Source organism: Metopolophium dirhodum, chromosome 8 (assembly GCF_019925205.1).
Source record: "Metopolophium dirhodum isolate CAU chromosome 8, ASM1992520v1, whole genome shotgun sequence".
Lineage (NCBI taxonomy): Eukaryota > Metazoa > Arthropoda > Insecta > Hemiptera > Aphididae > Metopolophium > Metopolophium dirhodum.
The window spans coordinates 16,326,881-16,347,933 of record NC_083567.1 but is presented as its reverse complement, the minus strand read 5'-3'; the positions used below and the strand labels follow the sequence as shown (position 1 = coordinate 16,347,933).

At 28.6% G+C, this 21,053-nt stretch overlaps 1 protein-coding gene across 6 annotated transcripts; it reads right to left on the bottom strand.

The window, feature by feature from the left end:
• Window positions 1-416: 416 nt before the first annotated feature.
• LOC132950496 (huntingtin-interacting protein 1) lies at window positions 417-19,886 on the bottom strand. Of its 6 annotated transcripts, none has more exons than XM_061021990.1 (19): window positions 19,869-19,886; window positions 9,497-9,612; window positions 8,506-8,569; window positions 8,192-8,391; window positions 7,882-8,101; window positions 7,533-7,807; window positions 7,269-7,459; window positions 6,962-7,067; window positions 6,550-6,634; window positions 6,113-6,201; window positions 5,950-6,033; window positions 4,076-4,207; window positions 3,872-4,019; window positions 3,511-3,588; window positions 3,298-3,444; window positions 2,981-3,207; window positions 2,659-2,912; window positions 1,580-1,809; window positions 417-1,478 (listed from the first exon to the last, which is right to left on the bottom strand). In XM_061021990.1, exons 2-19 carry the CDS (start codon window positions 9,578-9,580, stop codon window positions 1,324-1,326), a joined length of 2,769 nt encoding a protein of 922 aa, XP_060877973.1. In that variant the 5' UTR covers window positions 9,581-9,612; window positions 19,869-19,886; the 3' UTR covers window positions 417-1,323. The 6 variants fall into 6 exon arrangements, with proteins under 6 accessions (XP_060877973.1, XP_060877972.1, XP_060877971.1 ...); XM_061021989.1 differs by having other exon boundaries at window positions 9,497-9,615; window positions 19,869-19,884; XM_061021988.1 differs by lacking the exon at window positions 19,869-19,886 and adding an exon at window positions 9,926-10,169.
• Between the last annotated feature and the right edge of the window lie 1,167 nt (window positions 19,887-21,053).

The following is a 21,053-nucleotide window of genomic DNA, read 5'->3' as shown; positions in this document are numbered from 1 at the left end:
AATCAACATTTCTACATATCATCGCTTGATGTCTTATTATTATTTAAATTCCATACAAATTTTAGGAGTATTTAATTGTTTGATATTATTTCAAACAATTTCAGTTTTTTTTTCACATCAAAATTAATTGTTTGTTGGGGGAGCTTATCGTGCTTATGTACCTAGTTTCATATTATAACATATAAATAGAAAAACTTCTTAGGCAAATTAATGAATAAGTCAACAGTAGAATTTTGTTTAGTCAACATTGAAATAGTAGGTAATACCTATTATTACCTACCTTTTACTTAATATATTATTTATTTTAATATTTTTACTGTGATTAAGTACATGGTATTTGAGAGATAATTTGCAGAATATTATAATTTATAACACAGGGAAATGTATTCGAAAAATAACTAAGTGTATGAGACAAATAAGTAGTAATAGTTCTTATTTTATTATATAAGATGTATAATAATAATATTTATATAATAATAAAAAAGGAAACATAATTAAATATTTGGTTAGGTTACAATGATTAACAATAGTTTGTGAATTGGCGCAGATCGATGGCCCAATAAGTAAGCTAAGTAGAAAAATTATAAAAATATGCCACAAATAAAGTAATAATAGAAAAGTTTTAACTTATATTTTTTAAGTTAATGGTTTTAAAAAAATGTATATAAACATAATAACTTATATCTAATTGATCGCGTGTGCAACAACTACAATATAATCCATAATAAACATTAAACAAAATATCCATTATTTAACAATAAATATTAGATTATGTTGTTTAATACATCATTAGAACACAACATTAATGATTAAGATACAAACTACATAACTTTTTTAATATAAACGTCAACAAGTGATATAACATTTTTTTTAAGCATGCTTGATAAACAGTAAAAAAGTAAAATAAAAATGGAATATGAAGAGATAATTATAAATAAATAATTTTCTAGTTATTGTACCCGAAGTCCTATAAATTGAATGTATGACTGGCAATTTCATAATATTAAAGAACAACTTTAGAAACACAAGTAAGGAGATCTCTGAAACTGGTACTATACAATATTATTTTTAACAGCCATATAGTTAGGTTACTAATAGCCATTTTCATGATTGGAAATATAATAAAAAAAAATATTAATAATTTAATAAGCTTAAAATGGAATAAGAGTTTTAAAACACATAATATGTCTAATAGTAGTGGGTTGAGCAGTAAAAAAATATAAACTTGGTCAAATTATTAGAAAAAAAATAATATTATTTCGAAGCAGATTAAATTTGATACAAAAGACTAATTATTATTAAAGGAAATTTATGTTTTGATCGCTAACTTTGATCTTCTTGGTAATGTAATTTACGCAACGAAGATAACTTCATCCTTTCTTTTTCTAATGATGATTCTAACTCTAACACACGAACTTGGCACTCAATTTCTAAACGTTTGGTTTGATGTTCATTCAAGACACCTAAATCTAATTCTTCTGAAAAATATATGAAAAAAAAAAAACAATAAATAAATAAATTTTGAACAAAAATATTATTTACTTTATATTAAGTACATTAATCTTAAGTTATTTTTTACCTGTTTGTTGAACTAATTGGGCGCAAGATTTGGCAGTGGCTACCACTGTAGCAGTAGCATTTGTAACATTACGTGACGCTTGTGATAATTCAGCCAAATTATCGCTGTTTCGTGAAGCTTTTACACGGCTGGCAACCACAAGTTGTGCTGTCCCAGCAGCCACACAATGAGAAGCCACTATTAATCTTTCTAATTTTCCTTCGCCACTAACAGCCTCATTTGCCGCATCTCTGTTAAACCATATTTAATTTTTATGACATCATTTATGTAAAATTTATTATTCTTAGACTATGAAATATGATTAAATACAAAATTCTTATATCATATTTAAACCTGTTCTTTATCAGTCAAAGTAACAGTATTGTTTTTAATTTTAACAGAGTAAACTTAAAGACATTCCCAAAATAAATAATATCTAAACATGCTTTGAAAATATACTATAATATAATAAAACATATTTAAAAATTCTACAAAAAAACGAAATACTAATAACTAAGAAATAAAAATTATTTGCAGTTATATTGTAAAATCAATCTAACAAAATGAAGAATAATGTGGTACAGAATTTAAAATGCTTATAATGAAGAAATAATTAAGCATTTATATTATTAATGAACATTTCTATTAATAAATACTGTTAAAATAGGTCTGATAAAATGAAAATTAATTATTTTTATGGTTAGTGAATTAAAATAATAATTAATTATAAATACAAATAAATATATATATATATATTTTTCTAATTTTAACTATTGGATAAGTGACGAATCTAATCCAAATTAAAGTGAAAAAATATAAATCAAATATTTCTTCATTTATAGATTTTTAAAAGTTGAAATTCTCTCGGTTTTAGAATGCAGTTAAGTACAATAAGTTATGTTCATACAATTTTATTAGCAAAAATTATGTTCATTTAAAATAATTATTTCTTTCTGTTATGTTTACACGACTACACTCCGTCAATAATAAACAAATATTTTTCCACTAATTAGAAATCATACTGTGGAAAACTTATTTTATATTTTGGACATTATTATTATAATTACATAATTTTAATATTTAATAATATTGGTACTTACAACAACCCTTTAGCACCCAGACCTATAGATTTGGCTGCAGAAATTAGTCCTTCAGTCCACTGATGGTTACGCTTATAGAATTCTTTAGCTGACCCATTCGAACCTTGATTAGCTACAATTTCAGCTTGAAGTTTACGTGATTTGTGCACCAAAACTCTGATGGCAGCCATGAGGGAAGTACATGAATCCAAAATTTGTTCATTGACTTCCAATTTAATTCCAGAATGTGCTGCTCTAGATTCAGTGATCATTTCCTAACATTTTAAATATATGGAATTATTTATTTTAAAGATTATTCGGTATTTAAACTTTTAATGTGTACTTGAATGCGTTTAGCCGCTTCTTCAATTGCTCTATCCATTATACTAAGCTCATCTTCAACCAAATCGCCCAACGACTCATTTGCTTGTGTGGAAGAAGCCATGGATTCTACATCAATCAATGTATTGTTAAGACCCTTGCAACATTCATCAATTTTGATACCTGTCTGCCAAGCTGTTAAGAGTTTTACACTGTCTTTTCCTACTTGTTTGCATTTGTCTAACAATTCTATATATAATATAAATAACAATAAATTATTATTGACAACGTATGTAAAACAAACTTTAAATTGCACATAATAGTGTAAAAAATATTTACTTTGAGCATCATTCAGGTCGGATTTTGTGTTTGATACAGCTTTTCCAAAAACAATATACATGGCAACATAATGGGCAAACCCTGCAACCTCGTCTTTTCCTTTTCCAATAGTACTGACAAGTTTTTCTTTGATTAAAGATATGCATTCTAAATTTACCAAAAGAAAACAAATATTAGTAAGATTTACAATTATTACATAATTGGACAACATACCAGGGGAACAAGTAGCTGAAGACATAGAAGGATCATCTATCATTTCACATGTATGTTCAATTATTTTACGACAGCATTCTAAGAAAAATTACATATTGTATAAACAAATAAGTACAACAAATAATAAATGTATTATAAATCAGGGGGTCATCAAAAAGTGGCCCACGGTCAAATTTTATCTAGAAAAAAAAGTAAAAGTCGATAATATTACATGTTCTAGAGTTGTAATTTATCATTTTTGTTCATACGGTTTCTAGCAATTTTAGCAATGTGGATCTTCAAAAATATTAATTGGTGACCCCTGTAGGCTGTAGCCTGTAGTATACATTATAAGTATTATTACGTAACATTATGTACTAACCAAACCAAAGAGCATTGGTCGAAAATCGTAATTCCTCTGATTCTGAAAGTCTTAATTGTAAATCAGATTTTATAAGTACGGCATCAGTCAATTTTTGCTTGGCATCACTAACTTCAGTCTTCAATAGTTCAGTTGCCATCAGAAGTTCCTAATCAAAAATGATGTGTTAATATAAATATATGATATGTATATTATTATTTATACATCATTTTGACGAGTAGTTGAATCCACAGTAGTTTGGAGTGATATTAATTCTTCTTCAAACTTTATTCTTTGAGGTCCCATATTAAATTCAACAGTACGCATGTTTAACAACTGCTTGTCCACGTCAGATTTCTATAATAACCATATTTATTTCAAAATAAAATATACACTAATTATTAATTAACATCAATATTGTACATTTAGTTACTATATACTTATTAACATCATATTATTCAATATTTTACAACACATAAATTAAATTACATGTATAGCAGGAGTGGCAACATTTTAAAATTTAAATTAAAAAAAAAATGTACATGCTTATAACAATTTGTTTTGGACAAGGTTATCAAAAAAAATTTTAATATCAAGTTTTTATTATGTTAATTTAAAACATTTCATTCAAACACAAGCTATATTAGTGTCATCCATCAATGTTTTATTCCTTTTTTTGATTTGATGAAATTCATTGGTTAAGGAAAATAAACATACAGAACAGTATGTTCGCACAAATATTGAGTGTATAAAAACTTTTTTTTTTATTAAACGTCACTATGAAAGATTTAACAATGAAATAAAAAAATATTTGCAAGTGCCATTAAAAGTTGTCAACTTTAGGTTTGCCACCGCTGGCTTATGGTATTCTGCAAACAAATTTCATCTAAATGGACATAAAGAAATTGTAACAAGTCATCTTATTTGACTCAATATATGTATAATATATTGCTTATATAACTCTACATCAAGAAGTATATTTTTAATTTGTAAAAGATATTTAGATTATTTAGGTGCTTAAAAATTATAAAGAAGTAGCAAACCTAATGCTAATAATTGGAAATAAAACCTAATGAGGAAATGAATAATATTTTTATATTCAATACTATAATAGAAGGTCCATACTATAATAGAAGGTCAACACAATAATAAAAAGAATAAAGATCGAATACATTTTACAGCTGTTAATATAAATATCATATTAAATATAAATATAAAAAAAATGTAATTTAAATTAATTTAATCTTTTATATATTGATGTTGACACAGTGATGTTGACAAAGTGATTACACTATTCAATGCCCGATAAAATAATACGTGTTACATTAAATTATATACATCTATTTATAATTTCCAAACTACTTGTGGTTTTTATGTGGACAAAAGTCTTTCTAATATCCATAATCAATAACAATATATTAGTTGTACACTTGTACGCATGTATTCGGTGAATTAATTAACACTTCAGTTTGCTAAAAACCTATAATTATAGATATATTCTTAATTTAACCTATGACATTCATTATTTTAAATACTATTAATATTTACAAAATTATATAATTATCATTATTTAAGTTTTTTACTTTTTAGAAATACAACATACCTTTTTAATTTCATATTCCGAATTAGAATATTTTTCCAAGCACCTAATTTGATATATAATAATTGAATTACTAATTAGTATATTAATTTAAATCAGCTGAGTAGTAGCACAGCAGTACCCTGCAAGATGTAGTACCACTGTTCTACTCTTCAAATTCTTATAAATAATTAATTACTCATTTAAATTTAACTTTTAATTTCAAAATAGTATAAAAAATATTCTGTTTGGGAGTATAAAATAAAAGTTCTTAGTTTTGAAATAATGAGTTTTTTACATTAAAAATTTACCTCATATTATATAATATATTAAAATAAATAAATTTAATCCAGCACTACACCCTTGACCAACTATCATAATATTTAGCTATAATCTAAAATACGTTTGAATAACTAAATCAATTTAAAAAGAAAACCATAATTTGTACAACCAATCATTCAATATTGACCTACACCTTCCCAATACCTTGACCATCACGTAAAACACAACTATAGCTTACAATGGACAGTAACAAGGAATTGGCTGCCTGAGCAAATCTAGTCATTTTTTCTGATCCTTTCAGTGACTTATCGACGACAGCTTTCTAAAAATTAGTTATTTAGCGCACCAAACTAAAAACATAATATTATGATGTAAATAATAGTTTGATAACAAATTATTACCTGTCTTAACAATGTAATGTGTTCCTCTCTCAATTTAGTATACACTTCTTTCAGTTTGTTGAACTTTTCTTCAAGCAATTTATATTTTTCTAAAAATGATAATTATAATTTTTATATTTTTATTATAAATATTAAATATTGTTACTATAAATATTATTATAATTATAATTTAATATTTATTAATTAAGATGTGGCTGGAATCGTATGTGATTCAGCTGGTTGTCAAACGATTCCCTATATCACAATAATTTTCAAAGTAGAATTATTTTTGGTGAGCATCTACCATTTAATAATAAGAATCTTTACGTCTATTCCATCAAAATAAAAACAATACAATATTATAAAATTCTTATTGATGACTCATATGTCATATAATTCTCCACTACAGTATTGACCTTGACATTTATTGTCTTAATATATATTATATGACAACTTACTATCCAATTCATCAAAATTATTCATAGAATTTACTTGATGCAGTAAATCATCTCTGATAAGCCTTTCTTGAGTTAATTCACTATCCTGTGGAATTTAATAATATGTAAATATAATAAGTAATTTATTTGATACACTACTAAAGGACTAACCAAAAAAGGCTGACTTTTTTATTGCGTGAAAATAGTGTTTCAAATAAGATTTGGTGATCTTAAGATTGTTGTTGGACAATTACTTCATATTTAAATATAAGTCATGTTTTACGAGTGACATCCCAAAATCACACCGCCTGACAGGGTGTAGGTTCATGGAAGTAATTGTCCGGCAATAATTTTAAGATAACCAAAATTTTCACACTAAAAAAATCATTTTTTTATAGTTGTATAGTCCCTACTACTTTAACAAAACCTATACTTTTTTTGCCAATTCCATTTCTAATGTAGAAACTTGTTGTTTTAATTGAATTATTAATGACTGATGAGCGTTCAATTCTCCGTGTAAATGCTGAATCATGTTGTCTCTGCAAAGTATGTTCATAGTTGTATTTAATACATTAAGTATGGAAGAAATAAGAACTAAAAATCCATAGTCATTTTTTAATTGTTGTATAAATATAAACACTGTTCATAATATTATTTTAAATGAATCAGTTCATACATAAACTAATAAAATTTATGTTTAGTCTATTTATTTTTACTAAAAAAAATTTAAAATGATATACCTTTGGGTTAAAAGATCAGGAGATAAAGATCTTTGACTCGTTTCACTGCTAGTGACGCTATTTCCAATTCCTAGATCAACGAGTTCACCAATCATACTATTACTCTCTGATGGATCTTCATCTGGCAATACAATGGCAGCTTGAGTAACATAGGTTGATAGTTCCGCTTGTACCAAAAAATTTGGAGGATTCTAATATATATGATAATAATAATAATAATAATAATCATAATCAAATTCATACATTATTTAATAATTATTTTACCTCGGGTAAAAGAGGTATCTGTATAAGTGTTTTAAAATACTGGAGATTAGACGACCCCAAATAAAATTGACGTAGTATGGTAAATTGTCTTAGGAAACGTTTTCTATGGCCAGATAATAGATCTGGTGGTAGAGTAGCATGCATTTTAAACAGGATTTTCACACATAAATCATACAACTGTGTAGAATCTAATATGCAAGGCAATAAAGGAGCTAATCGACACTGACCATGGCTAGTCATTGAATTTGAGCGAGACATATCCAATGAACCAAAAACTATACGAAAAAATAAATAAATATACATCATGATTAGAGCAATATAAACTACAAGTTACCCTAATTATACTTACTTGCAGACTGAAGTCCTAGAATTTCATCAATATAATCAAACATTTCCACACACATTTGAAAATAATTATTAACATCATTGTCTCCTATTCTACATAGATCTTCTTCGGATAAAACTAGATTGCCGGGGAATCCAGGGTTACGTCTATGAAAATCTAATTTTGTAAGTAGTAATTGACAATACTGTTGAATGAGTTTTCCATAACCATCTTTTAAATGTACCTTTAAAGTGCATGTATAATACAATTTATTAAGAAATTGAAAACTATTTATTTTTTTATAAGCTGATGATAAGATAAAATTTAACTGTACCCATAACTTTCCTAAGTCATGTAAAAGTGTTTTGTGTCTTTGTGATGATGCCAAAACATTTGGATGGCCTTCCCGCAAAACTTTGTGTAACACATGGCAAAATTTCCAGGCCACAATACGGTGTTCTTGTAATGGTAATTTAGTGACACAGCGCCAAAAAGTCTCTGCACTTTTCTCTTGAAATGTACCTATAATAGCATCTAAAATAATTTATTATAAGGAATTAATTTTATGGATTGTTTAAAATTATAAATTAGGTATGTATATATATATATTTTATATAATTTATTTATTAATTATTAAGAAAAGGATACTTCTAGCATGTTTTTCTTTAACTGGATTTTCCAATGTATTAATTGCTTTACTAATGCTTGCCGCCTGAAACAATAAATATAATACAAAATAATACTATTTATATTACAATTTATATCCAAATAAAAAATGCAGTTTTTCCATTTTTTGATAGCTTATGATTTATATCTAAATATTTTTTTAAAGTTAAGTACAATAGGTATACCTACTTGTAGATGTCAGTATTATAATAATAACAGGCATAATAACTCTAATAGTAGGAATAGTTTTAATCTCGGTTTTAATATAACTTAGTACCTACATTTAAAATAAATTATCTATGCGTACTTATATGACTTTTTAGTCAAATTAAGGAAATAATTAATCATAATAATGAAATAACTAATTCATACAGATATCAAAAATAAAATAAAATAGGTAGGCCAATAAATGTAAGTAGGTAAAAGTTCTTACATGAAATTCTTCCATTATTACAATGAAAAATTGGGTGCAGTTCGTCACACCTCTAAAAAATATCACTGAAGGTGACAAAACTTATAAAATGTCCTCAGTTCTTCTAAACGTGGCTACTACACAATTTTATTGCGAGATACTTATTATTCAATTCAATAAAAAATAAAACAAAAATTACTGAAGTACAAGTGATGACAATAGTATTAGTTATAATTTTACAAATTTATAATCAATATTAATCATTTAATATTGCTAAGAGAGATAATGATGATATTTTTCAAGTGAAATTCTTATCTCAAATTATTCGAACAACATCAGCATGTTTAATTGAAACAAGTGGTCTTGACATTGGGCCAAGACATAGATTTGAAGTGTTTATTTTCTATTACAAACTGTAGGGTCCATAGATATATAGATATAATGTGTCCGTTAAATTACAATAGCAATAGCGGTACACATCAAAGTGGAAGTACGACTGTATGAGAGGCCGAGGTGTCGAGGTTAACCGACAGAATCCTACGTAACTTGTTGATATCTTACCTGAATCTTTTCAAAGTGCTCGCGTACCTGGTCCAGACTGGTCTTCCGGTTTTGCAATACCCTCGGCAACGATAGGGACGACATGGTGCGACAGTTGATTGAATGAGCCGCTGTTTCTGCTGGAACACACAATTGGATTGAAGATGACGTTCCGGTATTAATAAGACGACTGCCGTGTCAGACGTTCCGTTCGTGAGGTGTCGCCGTCAGTGCCATCCCGACTTGGCCACCGGAAAAGCGGTAACATATTGAACGGACGACGGCGACAATATATTATAGGTTCAACAATAATATTATACTTTTGCAGTTTTGCACACAAAACGGAACGACGTCGACCGGAAATATCGGAATACGGAAGACAACGAATTCGAACCACTTGAAGACGTTTAGGTTTATTATTAATAATATTGGTAATAACACGATACTTACACAGTTACACGTCGTTGATTGGGTGGGAAAGGGTAAACGGAGGAAAAAAACACTATAGTGTACACACCAGACACAGACACGGTGCCCCCACGACAAACTCAATTTACTACAATACTACGTTTCACTTGGATTCATTCATAATTTAAGTAAGGCACACACCACTATCACTGACGACGACTGTCCGCACTCCGCGGCACACCAACACCGTTTCATTGATACGCCGCCGCCGCTGCTACCACCACCACCGGATGTAATAATAATAATAATAATAAATGGCTATTTATGTTCTGTGTACGGGATTGGGGAACAATATTACTACGAGAGAACTACCTACGATCGCCTTAGTGCAGCCAACTGATCCTCTCCCCCCCCCGCGGTTCTCACGAGAGGGGCGACACTGCGGACGGACATCACCAGTCACCACCGGGCACAGACGATTGCGCGGCAGGCGACGGTCTGTTGAATGTTCGTCGTCGTCGTCGTCCTCGTTGTTGTTGTTATTGTTTATAATATTTATATAATCATCATTCGTCGTTATTAATAAAATGTTTTGTTTCTATTCGAAATAACGCTTTCTGATTAGTGGATTTTTTTCGTTGTTGTGGTCGTCGTTCTAGTTTTTTTTATTAAAATACGTGCAAGCGATATTGATATACCTAATAAAGTAATAACTAATAAGTAATTACACGCATCGGTGTAACTAGGGGGGGCTTAGCCTTCCCGTATTAGTATTTAGCCCCCCTAAAAGGTTTTATTTTTCAGCCCCTCCTTATAGGCTCGTAGTTAAAACCCAAATCCTTACAAAGAAAAAAAAGGTGGATAAGTGGATGTCGCTCTGCTGTACAGTAGGTTACAAGTGGGTCACTGTAATTGATGGTGTTAAATTTGAATTCAATGATATAATATCATTGTATAAAAAAACGATTCTGAGCGAAAACGGTCAGTCAGCCTATGATTTTACCAAGTATATTTGATGATATTATTGTGAATAAAGTAATTTATATATAACCTATTTACGAGGAGCCTTGTTTTAAATTATCAATCCTTAGCCATAAAAGTTAAAAATTTATAAATTTCAGACGCTCGTAAAAATTTAATTTAAGTTTCTTCTAGACATTTTTTTTTTTGATAAAGGTAGACAAACTTATGAGTAATCTTATATTACATTTTCAAATCTTAGATTTAAAAAGAAAAATTTTTATGAATTCTCAACTCAAAATAATTTGCTATTTTTCGTGATTTTTCCGTATTTTGTCAAAATTTGAACTTTAAATTAGCATTTTTGTATCAACATTTTCCTTACACGATACAATTTTCAAAATGTTTAACTTGTTTTGAGCTGTTTACGGACATTTTTAGTTTTCAATTTGTTCTATAAATATCAATAATATGTTGTTAGTTAAAAACATAATACAAGGCTATTATATTGTTACAATAGCAGTTGAAAAATATTAAAAATACATAAGTCACAATTTTCTTTTTTATAAGCATTTAAGTTCGTATTTTGACACAATACGTAAAAATGACGAAAATGTGATAATTATTTTAAGTTATAAATTCATAAAAATTATACTTTTTAAATCTGAGATTTGAAAATTTAATACAAGATTGCTCATAAATTTGTCTTCCTTTATCAAAAAAAAAAAAAAATGTCTACAAGAAAGTCAAATTAAATTGTTGTGAGTGTTTGAAGTATAGATACTTAATTTTAGCAAAGTTTTTGTGACTATTAAATTTCAGTGACGCTGATTAGGGGGGTGTGGGGGGCTTTGCCCCCCACTGCGTATTTTACACTTTGGTTTTCTAGGACTCTAGCCCCTGTAACTATTCAATCCTAGTTACGCCCATGATAACACGTCAATCGTAAGCGTGCGCACGAGGTAGTGATGGTAGACACTTGACTACTCTGCGAACTCCCACCCTCAATATTATGTTGATACCTAGTTGATAATTTTATTTTTATTTATAGAATACTTTTTTACTACGGTAAATGTAGTTAAATGAGGTTACGGTTACCCCATCCAAATTAGTTTTTACAACTTTGGCGTAAAATATATAATATATGTATGTGCGTGTGTTATTAATGTGTTATCATTGATTAATGATTATAAATACTATTTATAATCAATGGTGTTATGTATGAGTACTACCTTGCCAGAAGCGTCTGTGCACGCTTATGAATTTATTGTCTTCAATTTCATTACAAATATATTGAGCCTAAATGCCTAATGAGTAATGTGCCTATAAAAATATAAAATTGACTTGAAGTACATGGCAGTTGACTCTTGACATTTTAAACAGCTAAACAAATTAAACAAATAAAAATTTGACATCAAATGTCAACGAATACCTACCGTATATTAGATTTGTATAATTGTAATTAATTGTATTGCTATCAGGGTACAAAGTGTGAACATAAAAAAATCCATTAAAAGAAAATATGTAAATATAGATAGTTTTGTTGGAAGTTTATTGGAACGGCATGTTGTAAACAATACAATAAACTTAGTCTTGAGAAAACAGAGATTAGAATACAACTTTAGGATCGGGAATTTATTATTATCAGTAGGTAATAAGAGAGCATTATAAATTACCTTACAATTATTACCGCGAAACTTCCATGATGTATAAAAAACTTCCATTTAACAAAATGTTCTGTTTAACAAAATATTTTTATGCACCAAACGAAATTAGAATCAAATTTATTTAATTCTATTTAACGAAATTCTCTATAGTAAGAATTTTATTTGTTGCTTATGAGATTTCATAATATTGAAGTTTCACTGTAGTTGGTATAGGTAGGAGGCTACCTCCTAATATGTACCAAGCGGCTAGCAACAGATTTTGGCAGGGACTAAAATTGTGTGTAGTACGAAATTAAAAAGTGCGTAATGGCCTGTAATAACTAATAACTAGTTATTTTTTCTTCAATTTTTTCTTGATTAATTGAAAAATTATTTGATGTTACACTAGGATATAGATGGATAATAATTTTAAATATTAATAATAATAATTATTATTATTAGGAGTCGATGAGTCGTTTTTACAAGTTTTACTTATAGATAGGTACAATATTTAAAATATTATAAAATAAAAATTGTTTAAATTATCAATACGTTAAATAATACTAATAATTATCAAAAAATAGTTAATAAAAGTAGTAGGTACCTACTACTAGTAGGTAACCTATTCTTTTCAAAATATAATATCATTGTATATGAAAAACGATTCTGAGCAAAAACGGCCAGTCAGCCTATGATATGATATTACTAATTATATTTGATAATATTTTTGTGAATAAAGTAATGTATTTACCTATTTACGTGGAACCTTGTTTTAAATTCTCAATCCTTAGCTATAAAAGTTGAAGATTTAATACATTTTCAACTACAAAATTATTTTTAAATTTTAAATTCGAACTTAAATTATGCTTATGTATTTTTAATATTTTTTAACTGCTACTGCTTTTATTAATATTGAATATCAATATTGAAAATCGTTTGCTAGGACCTAGGTCATAAAACTTGATAACTTAACCCAAAACCATATCGTACGCACGTACTTTTGGAAACACGAAATTGTCACAAAATTACAATAAGTTTATACAATAATTGTCAAATACATTCTTATATTATAAAAATATAGTTTCTTTATTCAAGGCCATAATTATACCATAATCAATTTGATGAATGCACATGTACCTAATCTGCCCAAGTAACCAAGACAACCATTTATATACAAACAAAAAATAATAATACTAATTTATACTATTACTATTAATTCTACTATTTAATCTGCAACCAATGGAAATTAACTATAAAATATAAGATAAAAGTTTCACTTTCCACCGTGAATCTCAAGATCCAGGGGTAGGCTGTTTGACCTGTTTATAATGCGAATATCGGAAAATCCTTTCTTATTGCACATCTAGATAATTAAAGGAACCACTATTCCAAATTTAAAATTTGGACGTTTTGTATTTTGGCTCCAATGTTATATATTTAAATTTGATTTTTCTGGATAGATAGCGTCACTGTTGTATTCTAACAACTACTTTATTTTCCTCTTTATAGGGGTTGGATTTCCAAAAACCTTTTCTTAGCGGACGCCTATGTCATAATAGCTATATATGTATGCCAAATTGTAGCCAGATCCACCATGTGGTTTGGGCTGTGCATTGATATATCAGTCAGTCAGTCACCTTATCCTTTTATAATATACTAGCTGATTCCGTGCACTTCATTGCCCGGCAACCAATAATTATTATTATAATAGTTTCAAAACACACAGCAACCATTTATAAGCAATAAAATGAGATAGGAAATCTCAAAATCCCTGTTTGAGCACCTCCCGGGGTTGGTCCTCTCCCTTCTTAAATTAACCTATCTTCTGCCCAGAAGTCTAATCTATCTATATATATATAAATAGCTGATACCGCGCACTTCGTTTCCCATTAAAAATTCCAACTCCATATGAATAATATGTCTTATATATTAGTATATTACCATGGCAACCATTTAAATACAAAAAATTCCATCGGAAATCTCAAAACAATATATAAATGGTTGTCATAGTAATATGGACACACAGACAGACAGACATACATTCATATATATATATATATATATATTTATAGCCAAAAGGTTAGTAAAATTAAACTAAAGTGGTATATTCTGTCTCTGTGTTATTAGCTACTCATATTTCAACATACAGTGTTCAAAATGGGGAGGTACGGGGGATGGCATAAATTTACATTTTCTATCCCTCCACTTATTTTGAGCCACTTCGACCACTGTCAATATCAGATAGTAGATACTCCAAATAGTCAGAACGTAAACAAAAGAATAATCGATTTGAACTTTGGTACAAAATAAAATTTATATTTTTATAATATAGTAATTACACATTTTGTTTGAGTGTTTATAGTTTGTACCTTGAATCAACTTTGTTGCAAATTACACAAATACAGCTAAAAAAGTATATTTAGTAACAAATTAGTTTAATTATTTTGCTTAATTAGTTAATTACTCAAGTTTGTGTTGGACTCTCGATACGCAACACACGTTAGTTTAATCATAACCGTATCCTTATCTTCTTATATAATTGTGACACAGCACCAGCTAGGCTTAATTGGTAATATGGCTATCATAACTCTAACTCTTAATAAATTATAAAAAAATTAGCATTCAAAAATCAACAAGGAACTTGAAAACTGTGCAAATAAACCGCCTAAGAACATTTAAAATGTCTATAAATAGTAACAATGTTTCAAAGTATTTTTTAAATTGGAATATGCTATCATAAGCATCTGATGAAAAGTGCAGCTATCAACAGATATTCGTTTTTGAGTTACAAAAAAAAAAAAAAAAATATTGATTTTGTCAAAAAATAGTTTGTCTAAAAAAGTACAAACTAGATCCAATTTCCTATCCAAAAGTCTAAAACCACTCTCAAAGTAAAAAAATTGAAGCATTTTTACTGAGGTGATAACAGACACAAAAAAATAAAATAAAAATAAAACACACGTCACTGTAAAATCAGTACATTCATAGCTCCACTGAAAATTTAAAATATTTTGCATAGCATGTTTAAAGTTTTTTGTTTTAATATTTATTTATTTGAGTCATTTCAAGTGTGCATATTGAAAGTGAGAAACCAAATTATTAAAAGGAGAAAACAATAATTTTTTACAAGTATAGGCAACATTGAACTGACACAAACCTTGACGACTACAATAATAATATTATTATGTGCAAATATGTATAATTTATATATATAATATTATTATACACCACACGCTGGCCTTTCTTTCTGCTCTATTGGGCTACCTACGACGACAACGGCAAAAGCGCAGATATGCTGCCAAGTGCCAACTATATATTATATGTAGCCAGGCAGTAACATGCATACAAATTATAAGCTGTAGGACTGCTGTAGGCAAATGGCAATTGATCATATTAAATCAAAACGAGGATAAAATGTATATTATCATATTATATGTATGTATTATTATTATTATTATTATTAAACTATTATTTATTAGGTACTTTTATTACCAATCGTAATAATACACAATACGCACGTAATTATTGTCACCTGTACAGTACACTAGCACAGGCTGTAGCTCAACAGTCAACAGTGTTATTATTACAGGACTTCGCGTACAACCGCAAATACCATAATAAATAATAATAACAATATAACTACGTCAACGATTGTTATGTACATTATATATTTTATAAACATTATGTATAGGAAATGGTAGTATAACACTATATCAGATGCATTAGTTATAGGTATATTAATATATAGGTGCAAATGTACAAGGCAATATTGTTATTTGTTTGTTATAGATGATTCGCATATAGGAAACCTATTTTGTTCATAGGTACAGTGGCGATCTAATTATTTTGTCATTATTATTATATATAGTGTTAAGAAAGCCAATTTGCTGACCAGATTTTTCAAAAAAACATCATAGATAACATTTTTAATTTTTATAATTATTATTACTTATCGTATTATATTATGATTTATGGGTTAGTTTTATAACAAAAAACGCGTATACCAATCAGCTATGTATACTACTTACCTTTATTTTTACATTTTTACACTCCGATTTGTGAGCCAATCTAGGGATGAAAAAATAAATGTTAAAAACAACATAAAACGTTTGAAGATGTATTCTAATAAACTGTGCTCATTGAACATTTTTCCTAAACGCAAATCGTATTATGTATATTATTATTATAATTTATATTTAGGTGTATGCACGTGAAGAGAAAGCGTGTGAACTATATTATAATAAAACGGTTCTTCGACGTACCTATGGTAAAGTCACGAATAGTACAGCGAAAAATCAACATTAAAATAATAAATAATTACTCATTAGTTTGATATTACGATTAAGTATAAATTATAAAATGTCTGCTACGTGCCAACGTGCTCAATATCATTGATCAGCCAGATCGATATGGTATAATAAAATTAATAATAACTGTTAAATGTGCTATGTTATACCATTATTTATTATGAATCATATAACTTTTGATATTTCGTATCCGTCGTAGGTAGATAATAATATAAAATATTCTGCAGAGACGCTGAGTTATGTATAAGTGGAGTGTACAGGTAAATCGTCTTCAAACCCGTCTGAGGTTCGAGTGGTTTGCATATATTATTATCATTAACTACAATCTACATTCTGCATTCCTACAAATTATACTATTATAATACATTTAAGTTTTAGCCACAGGGCACAGAACAATAGTTTAACTATGCTGTCGTAGGTATATAGGAGCTGAGGAGCATAACACTTCGAATTTCGTACATTTACGCCAATTACCTGTATAATTATATGATAAGTCAACAGTACAACATTGTAGTCTGTAATGATATGATAATCTAATCTAAAAGTCTTTAAAATAATAAAACTCCCAATCTGTCTTTAAATGTTTAAAACGTGTTAATATTACCATGGCGCAGTCGGAAAAAGATGTACCTAACATTAAACAAGTGTGATATTAGCAAGGTCGTTAAAAATTAAATTCGTTTCGCGCAAGTGCATAAAAAAACTGGAATACGTTAAAATCGGCTAACGGGGAAAGTTGCTTGTAAAAACAGAAAACGCGATGGTGGAAGAGGATAAAGACCGCAACTATATCACGTTTTGAACAATTCATTGGGAAAAATGGAAGAGATCCATAATGATCTACGTCTTATTGCAGAACATAACGAAAGATACTCGAAAGTAATCTATAATACATTAATAGTATTTAATACTGCAAAAAAATGGACAAGAACAACTACAGGATGCATTTTTGCATTTTTTTTCCTGAGCATGGAACGTACCAGAAGGAACAACAGTCTAAATAGTAAATACCCTAAATTTGTTGCACATCTGATGAACTAAAACAAAAGTTACTGGAGAAAAACAATTTAAATTTATCAGAAATCATTGAAGTGGCTAAACAATTCTCGAGTTATATATAGTAACGCAACAGGCAGATACACTGCAAGAATGAAAAATAAACAGTAAATAAAGTTACGAAATTAAAAATATGAAAAGAAAAAGTTTAAAACCAAAAGTGAGGCATGCGTTATAAATGTGGAATTAATCATTTTAAGAATGATCCTAGTTTCCCAGCAAAAGAAACGAAATTTGTTAATCGGACATTTTAAAGCTTATAGCAAAACAAAATTGCCTACAAATACAAAAGAGCCGTGGAAAAAACATTCACAAAAAACACCACGAAACAATAATATTAATGAAGTCTATGAAGCAAAAAGTGATATCGATGTTATCGTGTCCAGGTAGGTAACAAAGAGGAAAGTTTGGTGACAAATGTGATAACATTTGAAGTCAGTGATACATGTATTAACGTATTAATTGATTCAGGATATAATTGCAATATTATATCAGAACAAATCTGAAAAAAAAAACAAAATTATTTACATAAAAAAGGAAAGTAAAGTATCTTAAAATATATTTGCATACTCTTGCTACTTTTTACTTTGCTGCTATCGCACATCGAATAATGACCATACCCAGGCATACTTAGTTAACACTCAACGAACATAATATTGTAATTTATCCGTCACTTATCACTTTCTGATAAGGTGGTAATTGTGAAACACAATCTTCGCTAGCAGTCTACATAATGTTATTACATTGTCTATGTATGGCTATCTATATCTACTAGTGGGTGCCGCCTGAAATCACAGGGGGTGCATGTGCATACCCGATACCCTGCATCCCCCGCGGACACGCCTATATACCTAATAAATAAATAATGATGTTGTAAGAACTGGTACTGAGCTCATTATAGGGTGTAATATATTATCAATAAAAATAAAATGTTTTTAAGAGGACTTCGCACCCCTAAGTGTTGTCTTCGCCTTACACACGTACGACATATCAAATTTTCGTTCGCTAGTTTCAATAGGGTGCTGTCCGTTTAGATATTGGAGTGAATTTACCTATTATCAAATTTTTAACCAACACCATTATCTGTGTTCCTGCGTTGATATTTTACCATATCTATTTAAGTTTTTAAGTGAGTTATGAGTATGTAAAACATCAATATTTTAAAATTCTCATGGTTCACTTTAAAATTAAATTATCGTTCTATCGAAAATTCTATTCTAATTTTAATCTTATAAAAGTCTCGTGACATGGTGTTTGTGGTCACACTCATCCAAAACGGCTCGACAGATGTTAATGACATTTTTTTGTATATTTGGTAGGTATGAGAATAGGCCGTAAAGTATTTTTTACCCTCCTACCCCTAACCTGGGGAGGTGCTCAAACAGGGGTTTTAAGATTAACGGTGGACAATTTTTTTTAAGTTGTAATTTTTTACGAGCAACAATAATGTACGCGGGATTAGCTAGTTGAAGTAATACATTTAAATAATAATACCTATATAATTATTTAATTATATTAAATTTATAATATGTCATTGCAATTGTAAAAGCCGATTGACGTTAATTTATAAAATAAAATAAAACAAATCATTCTATTTTTCACTAATAGAGGAGGATATTATATACTATATAATATAATAATATATATAATATATAGGTATTGTCGTATATTATTGCAATATACTAATTCGACAAACATATAATGTTAATATACGGATTAATAATAATTATAGATATTAGTTTAAGTACTAATACTATAATGCCTAATAATGCAGGTTAAGACGTTAAGCATACTCAAGAAGGTTGTATATGAGATACTAACCCCATCATATGTGATTCATGGCGGCCACTGCGAGCACGTGTGACGACTGTGAGAGGTAAATTATGAATACAATATTTATAATAACAATATTATACGACTACAAAGCACAATACACGTGTATCGTTATTCGTATACCGGTATTTGTATTATATAATATAAATTATTATACGTCGACGAATGACGATATAGACTTACCTTAAGGCTGCTGCGATAAGGCGTATATCGATATATAGATGCTGCTGCATGCAGGAATACGCGGTCAATATGCCCTGGTGCGATTATTATTCAGACTGAATCGGTTGATATTATAATATGGACTTGGGCGATGACCCATAATATTGTTACAATCAATCAGGATGCCTTGTTTAAATCACCGCGACTGCGGACTTATCTATACACGACTGTTTTATCGGAAAAATAAAAACCAAACAAGTCTGTTTTCAATTAAAACTCGCGCGATTACGACTATGGGTCATATAGGAACATGTTATAATTATTATTACATGTGTGAATATAAATATACTATAACTATGGCTAAATTATATTTATAATATTGTAACCATAATTAAAACGTAAAGGTTTTTAAACCGAGATAAATAAAATTATGCGCAATCGTTAATTATTACAAAATATATAGAAATGTATGTATTTAATAACTATGTTTATCTCCTTATTTAACAAACGATTTTGGTTAGCATTAAACAAAATGAAAAATGTAAATATTAGAAAAAAAATATTATTTTCCAGACAGCAAATCGTGATAAATTATAATAATATGGTACATTACGACTTACTTATTCAGACGTTGTTGGATATTGCAAAATAATTTTGTGCCGCCATTTTTGATCAGTCAACCCATTTTTAGAATATCGATATTTATCGTTAGTTATTATAGGTAATATTATTTGATTTCCATATAACTTTTATGTTATAAGTATGTAACCACCTACTATTGTACAGCAGCAGAGTAGCCAACTGCAAACGCGTCCTTTATAAAGGTTAAAATAATCTATATAGAATCTCAATTTTAACAAACGTACTTATACCTATTAGGTATAATAATATAATCAATAATTTATGATTTTTTAGAAAATTAATTTCACTGCTTTTGACTCATCATCAACTGCTATATATGGTTGGTTTTCACGAGTTGACTCTACAAAATTGTTTTTATAATACATTGGTAGATATAGGTATAGAAAAAAGCTATATATTATTAAAATGCGATTTTCGTTCACTTCAAACTTTCTAGAGTGATATTTTCATGCAACTTTTTTTCTCTTCCTCTAATTCGTGCAGACCGTCGACATAGGTATAGCCAGGTAGGTACCTAACAATATAATTCTGGCCAATATAGGAAACGGAAACGAACAAAATTAC

Coding starts and splice junctions, on each gene's coding strand:
- LOC132950496 (XM_061021990.1), bottom strand. CDS start 9,580: ATGTCGTCCCTATCGTTGCCGAGGGTATTGCAAAACCGGAAGACCAGT. Junction 8,392..8,505: donor TAAAGAAAAACATGCTAGAA/GTATCCTTTTCT, acceptor AAATTATTTTAG/ATGCTATTATAGGTACATTT. Junction 7,068..7,268: donor CCTGATCTTTTAACCCAAAG/GTATATCATTTT, acceptor CATACTTTGCAG/AGACAACATGATTCAGCATT.